This window comes from Anser cygnoides, chromosome 26 (genome assembly GCF_040182565.1).
Source record: "Anser cygnoides isolate HZ-2024a breed goose chromosome 26, Taihu_goose_T2T_genome, whole genome shotgun sequence".
In the NCBI taxonomy this organism is placed as follows: Eukaryota; Metazoa; Chordata; class Aves; order Anseriformes; family Anatidae; genus Anser; species Anser cygnoides.
In genome coordinates this window covers 5,705,128-5,716,363 of record NC_089898.1, presented here as the reverse complement: position 1 = coordinate 5,716,363, position 11,236 = coordinate 5,705,128, and the positions used below count along the sequence as shown (strand labels likewise).

At 45.0% G+C, this 11,236-nt stretch overlaps 2 protein-coding genes across 4 annotated transcripts; both read right to left on the bottom strand.

The window, feature by feature from the left end:
• Positions 1-307: 307 nt before the first annotated feature.
• On the bottom strand, positions 308-5,675 carry TMEM230 (transmembrane protein 230). Of its 3 annotated transcripts, none has more exons than XM_013199240.3 (4): positions 5,522-5,675; positions 3,082-3,209; positions 2,526-2,648; positions 308-1,606 (listed from the first exon to the last, which is right to left on the bottom strand). In XM_013199240.3, exons 2-4 carry the CDS (start codon positions 3,178-3,180, stop codon positions 1,466-1,468), a joined length of 363 nt encoding a protein of 120 aa, XP_013054694.1. In that variant the 5' UTR covers positions 3,181-3,209; positions 5,522-5,675; the 3' UTR covers positions 308-1,465. The 3 variants fall into 3 exon arrangements, with proteins under 3 accessions (XP_013054694.1, XP_013054695.1, XP_013054696.1); XM_013199241.3 differs by having other exon boundaries at positions 5,511-5,658; XM_013199242.3 differs by lacking the exon at positions 5,522-5,675 and adding an exon at positions 5,344-5,465.
• Positions 5,676-8,271: 2,596 nt separating this feature from the next.
• On the bottom strand, positions 8,272-11,138 carry PCNA (proliferating cell nuclear antigen). The gene is made up of 6 exons (XM_048053968.2): positions 10,817-11,138; positions 10,186-10,283; positions 9,722-9,789; positions 9,362-9,556; positions 8,942-9,065; positions 8,272-8,824 (listed from the first exon to the last, which is right to left on the bottom strand). Exons 1-6 carry the CDS (start codon positions 11,035-11,037, stop codon positions 8,742-8,744), a joined length of 789 nt encoding a protein of 262 aa, XP_047909925.1. The 5' UTR covers positions 11,038-11,138; the 3' UTR covers positions 8,272-8,741.
• Between the last annotated feature and the right edge of the window lie 98 nt (positions 11,139-11,236).

Genomic DNA, 11,236 nt, shown 5'->3' with positions numbered 1-11,236 from the left:
AAAAGTGAATCCTGGACTTCTGAAGCAGCACATAATCTTGTCACACCTAAGACACTCCGCATTGCTGCTCTAGAGAGGGTAATTCCAGGTTCCCAGCTCTGCCCCAAAGCAAGCCAAGGGTCCTGCAGAGCAGTTGGAGCTGTTTCAAAGCTGCTGGCTCATCAAAGTCTATTGCTGACTGTAACAACTACATCAGAAACTAGAAGCAGTAAGCAACAGCAGGCTCAACTGAAGTATTAACCTCTTTGCCCAGGACCATTTTTAGCGCACACTGAGATCTGTGAATGTGAAAAAGATGAGCTTGTAATTTGTACACAGAATATAGTGAAGTTTATTCATGTAAAATACATATACTTGAGGCTTGCATTTCTACATCTTGTCACATACTTGTTCTTCAGGACACTTGGTTCAGTCCCACTTAAGGAGACAGTGAGTTTTTACTTTTGCATCAAGTACAGAGCTACCAATTGGTTTTCCCTGAATAAGGTATTACTGAAGCTAGCAAAATAATACAAACAATTTATTCAGTACAAACTATACAGATATTCTTTTCACTGGTTTAGGGAGTTAGTCACAATGTATCTAAACAAGGATAAAATGATCCCAAATATACATACAGATAGCTGGAATTCAGGTGTCTCCTATACCCACACCAGTCAAACCCAAGATGTTTGTTTTTAGACACTTGAATGCTGGCCCATATTCCAGTTCTTCTCCCTGTCTCTATTCAGTTTAAAATAAGCAAAATCCCACAACAGTCCTTCCTTTTAAAGGATGACAGTCTGATTTTGCCAAGAGTAGCAGTGGCATGGGAAACAGCTTGCTTCTGAAGAATGTGTTTGGTGAGTGCATAAGATTGGTCAGTCTAGCAAGGAGTTGTGCAGCAAATGCAGTTTGTATAAGTTATTTCATGCAAGTGCATTTTTCCCCTCTTGTATGCATATGAGTTCCATTACTCAAGACAAGCATAAGACAAGTAAATTGGAAGCCCTTCTGATGGGCAGAGAGCAAAAGAGAGTTATGTGTGGTGTTTGTCTGCAACTCTAGAACCAAGCATAGCAAAGGTCTCTCAAAAAAATAAAATAAACTCTATGAAGCACTTAGAAAAACAAATATCTTTACTGCTGAAACTGTCTGGCTCAACTATTTTTGGAAAATTGCTAGAATTGCCTTGCCCAAGAATAACTTCTTACAAGCAACCAGCATTATGTAACCAAGAGGAAAAATATGATAAACCACATGTTCTTCCCACCTAATGTTGCAATACTTTTGGTCAATTCCATGTTTAACCCCCTTGTCCCCCCAGCTGAAAAGCTTGCAGCACTTCAGCACCGAATTTTGAAAACCAGAAGTTGCATAACGTGACTGATATACTTCATTTACAATCTTAACAGCTCCCTCCAATATCCAGGGTAACTAGCAGCTCTTAACACTAACCTAATTATAACGTTGTCAGGAACATCATTCAGTCATCAAAATCTGGGATATCATCATAGGAATAGCCCCGGTAGCCTTTGGAAGCGTAATATGCAATGCGCAGGTGGTAGAAGCCTGGGAGAAATACAAGGATCCCGATGATGAGCACGGGGATAGCACGGTCCGTTCCCTGCGTCAGACAGAAAAGCTGTGTAAGTGCAGTAAGAGATCCATATCAAGGTCTTTTCTTTTTCTCAGGTCCTGCCTCACCAAGCAAACCACCACAATTATTCATCCCTAAGGCCTGCAAAATCTATCTCAAATCTCTCAGCTGTCTTCAGGCTGAGCTCTAATTCCTCTTCCTGGTCTGGCATCTGCTTGATGCTACAGGAAACCTCAACTGACCTTTTCCTTTAGGCTGGAGGGGTGGCTCCTCCTGACACTCATCACATGACAAAATTGCCAACCACAGGCTGAGTCCTGCATGCTTGGCTAAGGGCAAGCTCTCCTATCTGGGCCTGGACTGCTTCCGATATGGCCAAAATGCTGCTGTTTCCACAACGATAAGCAGCAGCTGCCAACTGTAAAGCAGTTCCATACTGCACAAGGTAAAAGGAGAAATGTGTCACTGAGAAGCACAATGTCAACTGCAAGCATCAGATCTGCTTTCAATGGATCATAAAGGCGGAGAGGGGAGAAAAACAGTGCCGTGTTCTATATAGCAATCAGGTATCCCTTAGAGAAAGTGGGGGATCTTTACTAGAAGTGTGATGATCCCAGGATTTTTTCACCAACACAGCAAGCTGACCACTGCAATGATGTGGCATTAAAATGGAACTGTACCACTGGGTAGGACAGAAATTCATCCCTTCCTGGCAGATCTCCCCTCCAGCTATGGACCCACTCCCAAGTTGCTAACTAGAGATAACGGGCTCTACTGCCAGAGGAGCAGACCTGTCAGCAAACACCAGTGTGGCAGGAAGGGGGATTACTTTCTTGTTTACAGGTCTTTTCCTCTGAATTTCTGCACTGAACATGATAGTTCTGGCAGGCTTTGGGAGGGGCAAACAATACAGAACTTGTAACAGAAGTGTAATCAAACCACTTACACCTTTGCTGATGTACCCTGCCAAGAGGAGGGCTCCTATGATAATGAGAAAGGTCCCAATCATGAAGAGCACGACAGCAAGTGCAATTGCCTTGTAGGGAATTTTTGGTGGGCTCTTCTTGAACTGGATGGAAAAGGGAAAAAAAAATTAAACAGCTTACCCCAGCACAGCTCTCTTCTAATCACGGCATAGATGACAGCAAACAAAACACTGCAGCAGCCCTGACGCATGGCTCTATAACAGCCTCTCTGCAACGAACCCTGCCCATGCAGACCCTGTTGCCCAAGCTAGCATTTATACCCATTGCTCTGATTTTCATCTCCTTCCAAAGAAATGAATCTGACCCTACTAAACAAGAAATGTTGTTTCCAGTTGTGCTCTGTGAGCTTTCTAGAGGAGAAAGACTGAAGTGGTGGCTTGTGGATAGATTTGTACCTTTCTGGTGGACACGAACAAAAAGCAGTCTCGCATGCATATATGCAAAGCTATAGCAGCCCCCACTAGTAGCTTACAGTCAGAGCAGCAGTACAAAGAGGTTTTCTTCCCTACTTTTTACCTGCAGGTCAATATATCCGTCATCAGTACTGGAAAGCTTAGAATACTTGACTTTACTACTGGGAATGCCAGCAGACAGATTCATTCTTGATGACATCATTACAATGATGCTTGGGAATCAGCTAGAACCTGGAAAACAGAAACAGCAAAAAAAAAAAAAATCAGAGCAAACTGGATGATAGAGTCAGATGTGGATTATGTTTCCTAAGACAAGCACAGGAGCGTTAAGCCTCTACTAACCCCAAAAAATCCTTGTTCACTTTCATGACTTAAATCTTTTAAAATAAAATTTTGTATTTAAACCTAAAATAAAAGGCATAAATATAGCTGCAGACAAGTTTGGATTTGTCAATATTTGAAAACAAAATCAAATTACGAAGAACGTGTTTAAAACCTGATAGAAGTTCCAGAATAATATGCCCTGTATAAGCCAGGTCTCATCTGCAAGATCACACTTCCAGCAGTAAGATGTCTGACATCCACCTATTTCTAAACAGGGCCACTAGTAAATACACCCAAACCAAAACTAAACAAAGCAGCTTTTCAACCAGCTAGATATTTTGCAATAAATCCATTTTGCAAAAAAACACTGGAAAATAGAATGAAATGGAGCTGTCATCCCTAAGACGGTTTGAGTCGTGACTCAGTAGGAGCATGACAAGGGGATGGGGTGGTTAGCAGATGAGGCAACCAAAAAAGAGCAGGGAGCTAAAAAGCATAGGTCACTTGTCTATCTAGCCGCAAGGGAGGAAGTATTCAGGGTTGAACTTTATTTAGTTACACAGAGCCATACCCTGCAATTTCACTATGCAGCGAAGCCTAGCCCTGTGGTTTTGCTGCCAGCAGTGACAGTCCTGGGTGATCAGAACAGGGAGATGGGCAGAGCCAGCTTTCTCCTGTGCCTTGGAGCCTGTCTTCTCATAAACTGAAGCCTGGATCTGGCCTGCCAACACATCTCTGACGCACTGCAGAGCCATTTAACAGAGGCTGACAGCTCCCAGCTGCTGGTTTCCCCTATACAGGACCTATACATTAGGCACCTGCTCACCCACAGCCTTGAATCTGCACTGAATTCCCAAAGAGGCAGAATATACATTTCCTGCACTGCCTTCAACAACTTTTTTTTTTTTTTTAATTTCTAGAAAAGCTTGAACTAAAAAAAAAAAAAAAGCATATATCCCAACTGCTCCTACAGGAAGGGATAAAGATGCGCTTTCCATAATGGTATTTGACAGCTAAGGTAATAGCAACTCCTCAAAATATTTAGTCTCCATTTGAACTGAAATTCTTTGTCTCCCTCACATTAATAACAAGATCTCCTTTTTCATCTCTGCTCACTACATGTTGGCACATTCCCTTGCCATCAGGTTTGTTTCTCTTTCAGTAAATTTGACTTCTATAAAACATCCAGCACCTTCCAATCTTAAATCCCCCTCAGCTATACCTTTAACTTGAACTTTTTTGCTTTTTCTATAGGAAAAACACATTTCTATCCCTATGGGTAGTAGGGGTATCACCCACCTACTGGGTGGTAACACACACCCTCAGCTTCTTTACACATCTTATTTTTACTTTTTTTTTTTTCCCCGTAAGTTCATTGTGCTAAAATGCCCCCAAAGCCTCCCACATACCCATGGGGTCGAAGTGCAGAAAGGGAAGAAGACAAGAAATCAGCACATCCAAAACCTGTCAGATTTCCTGACTCTGTTCCTTTTTGCCCCCAAGTTCTGTGGGGCTGTTTACTGCCTGTCACATTATTTACCAGGCCATTCCTAGTGGCTTCCCAGCAATAATTTCCAGTTTACACCTGCGTAAATCATTCCAGCCCTTTGCATTTCCTTTCTAACCAAGCAGAGGCTATGAAGCACAAAGCACTGCCTCGGACCTCATCTTTAAGGGCCGCTTTCAAGTCCACTGAGCTTCGCTCTCCTTGCGCTCAAGAACAGCAGAGGATCAGAACTAAGTTCACTGCTGTGCTTTTTAAGAGGCAAGCAAACGGGGAGGTGTGCTTGCCATCCAGGCCCTCTAATAACACTGAGCTACAGCCGTGCTTCATACGCAGCAGGAACCAGCACTGCCTGCGGCAGGACTTCCAGGGTAAGCAAAGGTTCAAAGGGGAGCATGCAAATAAAAGCAGTCGTGGCACTTCAGGCCAAAATCCTGTTTATCCTTTTCATAGCAGTGATACGAATTTCTACCCTCTACACCCGGGAGTAAGGAAGGAAGGGGGATGTCATTTCCTGCCCCATTTGGGAGCTCAAACCTCAATGCTGGTGCGAGAAACCCATCTGATCCCCTCCCGCGGAGGCAAAATGGTTTCTCTGCTGCGGAGCAGGAAGTTCACAACATGTCTGACAACGCCCCGAGAACTGCACGCTGTGCCGTGAGCGGCGTTAGAGCTTTGGAAGGTTAACACAAGCCAAGAGTTACCGACAACTCACGTTGCTGGTCAAACCCATCACTCCCGCTGCCGCTTCTTCTCCGTGCTCCAGCCGCAGGCCAACCCAGGAAGTTTATTCTGTGCCTGTCGTTTCCTTCCAGGTTATGGCAGCGGCCGCTCGCTGGCTCAGCTCCACTGAGTTATTTTGAGCCTTGCGCTCAGGACTGGCAGCCGAAATCAGAGCTGTGGGGCAGGTTGGCACGGACGGGCATTTTGGTCACCCTGGTCATGCAAGACCCACGGAGCACCAAGCTGACCTGTCTGTGCTTCCACGCTTTGGGCTGCGTTTGTGACTGGTTTATGAAGCAGCATGTTCTTAATACACGTTGCTCCTACATATGCTTTAAAATGTTGATTTTCTAAAGGAAGCTCAGGACGTAAACTTGTCTGCAGGGAGAGCACACCCCTCCATCACAGCTATGCATATGTAACAGAAAAAGTATAGCCAGAAAAGTATTTTCACGGAGTCATAGAATATCCCAAGCTGGAAGGGACCCACAAGGATCACTGAGTCCAGCTCCTGGCACCACACAGGTCTACCCCAAAATTCAGACAACATGACTAAGTGCACAGTCCAAACATTTCTTAAACTCCAACAGGCTTGGTGCAGTGACTCCTTCCCTGGGGAGCCTGTTCCAGTGAGCGACAACCCCCTCAGTGAAAAACCTCTTCCTGATACCCAGCCTGAACCTCCCCTGTCGCAGCCCGACACCATTCCCTCAGGTACTATCGCTGGGCACTAAAGAGAACACCTATTTTGAACACCTGGAACTGTATTAATACAGATAAATCACAGCTGGGAATTTACTTAATCCAATTGCTCCAAAAAAAAAGGAAGTTACAGAAATTAGCATGATTCCAATTCCTGTAAATCAATAAGATACGCACTGGATTGAGTGCCTGGAACACCAGATCTGAAGTTTCAAAGACCACCCCCCGTTTGTTCTATAAATTAGACCTTCTTGCCATGGAGAAAGGTATAAGCTTCAAAGTTTACCTCCTCAAACACAGGGAAGCAGCATTTTACCATACCTCTCAATTTTTTAATTTTTATTTTTAAAGATGGAGTAGCTATTGTTTCTTCAGTATTTGGGTACAGCAATGGCGAAGTAAATATTCAGCTAATGTAAGGATTTAACCAGAGAGCAGATCATACACAAATCACACACAACAGCATAGATATTAATGCTAAAAGACATTTCCTACTACAAGAAACTACTCAACTTAGTTGTTCCAGTTGCAAAAATAAGCAATTAAACCACATGGCTTATTTTTAGGTTCATGGGTAAAACAGCAGGAGTTCAGTAATCCCCACTACAGCAGGAGGTTGCACAAAAATGGATATGCTTCACTAGCACAGCTTTAAGCATCAGTAAAACACAGAATCCTTCCTGACTATTTCAACACAACTGATCTTTCATTCTTTACTGAAGTACTTAGCTACTTGCTGCACTTGTGGGTACCACAGTGGCAATCCATCTGGGAAGCATTGCATTTGAGGTAAAATAGCCTCTTAATTCTGAGGTATCCAATGTTGTTCTGGACAACTCGACTGCTGCTGAGAAGTTTTAGGACAGCTGGGTTAGATCTTGCTTTCAGGTGTGTTCTTAAAGGTACTGAATTCACCAACAACCTCAAAATTCAAGAGAATAAATGGTGTATGCTCTGGAGATATGAGATAAAGTTCAAGACAAAAAAAGTCATGCATGGATCTACATGCAGAAGAAAACTGCAATGAAATATTTTCTAAGAAAGAATTGCTGCTATCAATGAAGTAAAAAGGGCAGGGAGCATTAAAAAATCCTGTTCCCAGGCTTTGAGCAGGCACTAGTTTCAATCATGAAAGCACTCATCATTCTGACACAGCAGAATCTGTTTCTTAATCAGTACTGCCACCTTGTGAAATTCTGCTAAATCAGTTGGATTACCCAAGTTTATAGGCATGCTCAATATTCTTGTAGATGACCAGTGGAAAGTACAGGGCCTCCTAAACCTGAACGCACCCACAGTACTTAAGACCCTGCAAGCACTGCTTGCTACACAGCACTGATCAAGCCAACAAGATTGCTTTTCATTGTTTCTTCATTCATGAAGAAATGGAATCACCGATTCACAATGAGGGGTACGATTTATGGGTAACTTATAGCAATACAGTAAGTGAAAAACAGTAGCTACCTACCAAAACAGTTTTTGCATCCCATTTTTCATGATCAAGCCTTCAGTATAAACCTTGTACTGTACCTCCATGAATGAATGATGAGAACAAAAATATAAGAGGAATTGCTGGTGATCTGGGTGATTCCACAACACTTGTCAACAGATGTGTGGGACAGAGGCACCAAAGACATGGAACGTGCTCAGGCCTGTCCAGGAATGGTTTAACATCAACAAGCTAGTAACAGATCTAAAACCAGGAAAGGTTCACACAGCTTTCTACACCAAGCAACTTGCAGTCACTGTGACACTGTGGCATGTGTCTACACACCCTCAGACTTCATTTGGAATGAAAGTGACAGCTACAGGATCAGTTCCTGCTGGAACAGGCAGCTCTTGCATCTGCAAAGCTAATGCATTTTAAGCAAAACACGTTCCACAAACTTCCTCTACTTAAGGAAACAGTATCATTGATGCATTATTCAGACTGTAACTACCTCTTCCACTTCAACACATTTAATCAAGGTATTTGGCCACTCATGCAGGGGTATATCAGCATAGTTTGACAAAGCATTGATTAATCCATCCACATTTAAATAGTGTAAGAACCATGAAATTACTTTATTTCCACTTTCCATGTTCCAGTTAGAGTATCAGCTTCAAAAATAAATGGATGAAGGGCAAATAAACTTGTGGCATAATTAAACAGCAAGCCTAGTCAACTATAGTTCCACAGCTGAAACTCTAGGAGTCATCTTTATTGAAGTTAAATAATGCACTCTAACACACAACAAAAGGAGTAAGGTACTTCACCTAGATACAGCATCTAAGATTACTGAAAGCATAGGAATAGACCAGAAAAAAAAATCCTGTTTCAAATGACACCAATATAGCAAAATAGCAAGTTGAAAAATATTTACAGAGATATCTACACAACACGCTTAACAGTGCTCACTGGATGCTCCAATGTACTGAAACTGCTGGTAATATGGCAGACACCATTTCCTTCTCAAAGTCAGTTGTTCTCTCCAGGAACGACCAGATCTCCCCCTCAAGTCCTAGTCCAATTAAGAGCCTTCTTGTTGGTCTTCAATCTTTGGAGCCAGATAGTATTTTAAGTGTCCCATATCAGCAATCTTGTACTCCACAACTGGTAAAGAAAAAAATGCAAAAGATTCTTCAGAAGAGCCATTCAGTCAAGACTTGTTACAGTTCTAAGGTGGAATATTTTACAAGGAGATTTTCAATGAGAGCTGCATTTACTTACCCAGAGGAACATCTGCAGACATGCTGAGTGTTACTGTAGGTGACAGAGGAGTAGCTTTGGTAAAAAAGTTCAAGTACCGCAGAGCAAAGGTCAGTTGGACTGGCTCATTCATTTCTATTGTAACCTAGAACAGGCAGATTAAAAAGTTTGGTAAATGCAAGCTGCAACAAATCATCTAAAGTTTCTCAAATAATTCAGCACCACAGACCCAGCGACACCTCATGCAAAGGCAGCCAGTGGTATTCCCCACTTTGCTGAGGGCTTTTTGCAAACCCCATGGCTGAGAACCCAAGGCTGGCAGGATTTGTTGACTTGGTTCTATAAATCAGAGAAATATGTGATCCAGTGGCCCACCTTTAGCCTCCAGTCATATCAGTAGAAAACTCAATGCTGAAGACACCACAGTAAGCATTAACTTACAGCTTCTTCTTCTTTGTCCACATTACTAGTCTGTGACAGCTTGATGTTTCCATTTCCTAGCTCTCCATTAGCTGAAAATTTCACACCATCCTTTGCACAGGAGATGACAACTGCATCACCAATATGGCTGAGATCTCTACAGATGCGTGCAAATTCAGCAGAAGGCATTTTCACTACACAACTATATTCCTGTTCCTGTAAAAAAAAAAGTGACATAATTAAACTTTTACCAAGAAGACTGATACAGTCAATACACTAAAATTTATGTAGTCTTCAGGAAGTGTTGCTACAATCTTAAACTATGTCTGACATGAACATGGAAAAACACACCAAGAAACAGTCAGTCATTCAACTACTTACTGGAATTCCAAGCTGCTCCACATCGAGATCCATTAGCTTCATCTCATAATCAGAAACCTTTTCCTGATCTAAAGAAAAAGCATAGTTTGACCAAGTGTTTCAAATAAACTACCAATCAGGATCTAAGTTCTGCCCCCAACTTTTTATCAAAGTAAAAACACTTTTAAGTGTGACAATAGGATCCACCTTGCTTGAAATCTAAGCAACATAAACAGCCTTTTGTAGGTTGTAAGAGGAAAGCTGCCTGTCGAGATGTGCCTAAGAACATTTTTATGTAGCATAAGGAAGATTCTCTTTCAGATGAAGCACTGGTCAAGTAGACCAAGTTCCCATTTCCAGGCCGTGTAAGTTTCAGGTGACTCCTCCCATTTTTGACCACCCTCACAACCAGCACATACTGCTCAGTCTATGATGACTGCCTAAATTATCCTGCTAGCAAATGAGCTCCCCAGTACAAGACTCACTTGGTGCTTCAAACACTAGAGCCAATGTATCCGCATTGTCTTCTGCTCTGAGCGTTATGATGTCTTCATTTCCAGCACATTTCAGTATTTTGGACATGCTAGGGAAAAAACAAGCATGGGATCGCAAACAGAGAAGGAACACCAAGCCAATTACCTATTGCGGAGTGCTAAAGCAAGTTTAACGAGAAGCTGCCAGCAACCTCGGGTGCAGCGAGGCTGCTTTAGACTCCGGGTGCTACACACGACCACCGGGCCGTTACCGAGGCGCAACAACCCCCGTGCAGATGATCGTCCCCCCCGGCCCGGCGCCGCACGGGGCGGGCAGCGGGGGGGGGGCTGCGGGCGCCATGGCGCCAAACCGCCGCGCTTTCCCGCCACAGCGCGCCGCGCGCATGGCGCCGCCAGTGACGTCACGGGCCCCGCGCGCGCTGCGAAAAACGGCGCGAGAGCTGTGAGGAGAAGGGGGGGGGGGCGCGCAGCGGGGCTCCGAGCGCCCCGAGCCGCTCCTGAGGGCGCGGGGCCGCCTCGGCCCCCACGAGCCCCTCACGCGCCGCCTCGCCCAAACCCCAGCGGGCCCCGCTGCCCTCAGCGCCGCAGGCCCGGGCCCGCCCCGCGGCGGCCCTGCCGCTACCTGGAGAGGTTGACGCCCATGGCGATGTTGCGGTCGCAGCGGTAGGTGTCGAAGCCCTCGGAGCGCAGCGTGAGCTGCACCAGGGAGACGTGCGAGGAGTCCATGCTCTGCAGGCTGATGCCGCCCGAGCCCAGGTCCCAGCAGGCCTCGGTGATGAGGTCCTTGAGGGCCTCCAGCACCCGCTTGAGCACCGAGCCCTGCACCAGCCGCGCCTCGAACATCCTGGCGGCAGCAGCGGCAGCACCGAGCAGCACCCAGGAGCACCGAGCAGCACCGGCACGACTACGCGAGCACAACGCGCAGCCGCCCACTGGGGCCGCCCGCCGAGCCGCCCCTTTATAGCCTCCTACGCCCCGCCCCCTCCGCGCCGCAGCCAATGGCAGGCGGCTCTCCGCTGCCTCGGCGGGGCCCGATCCTCGC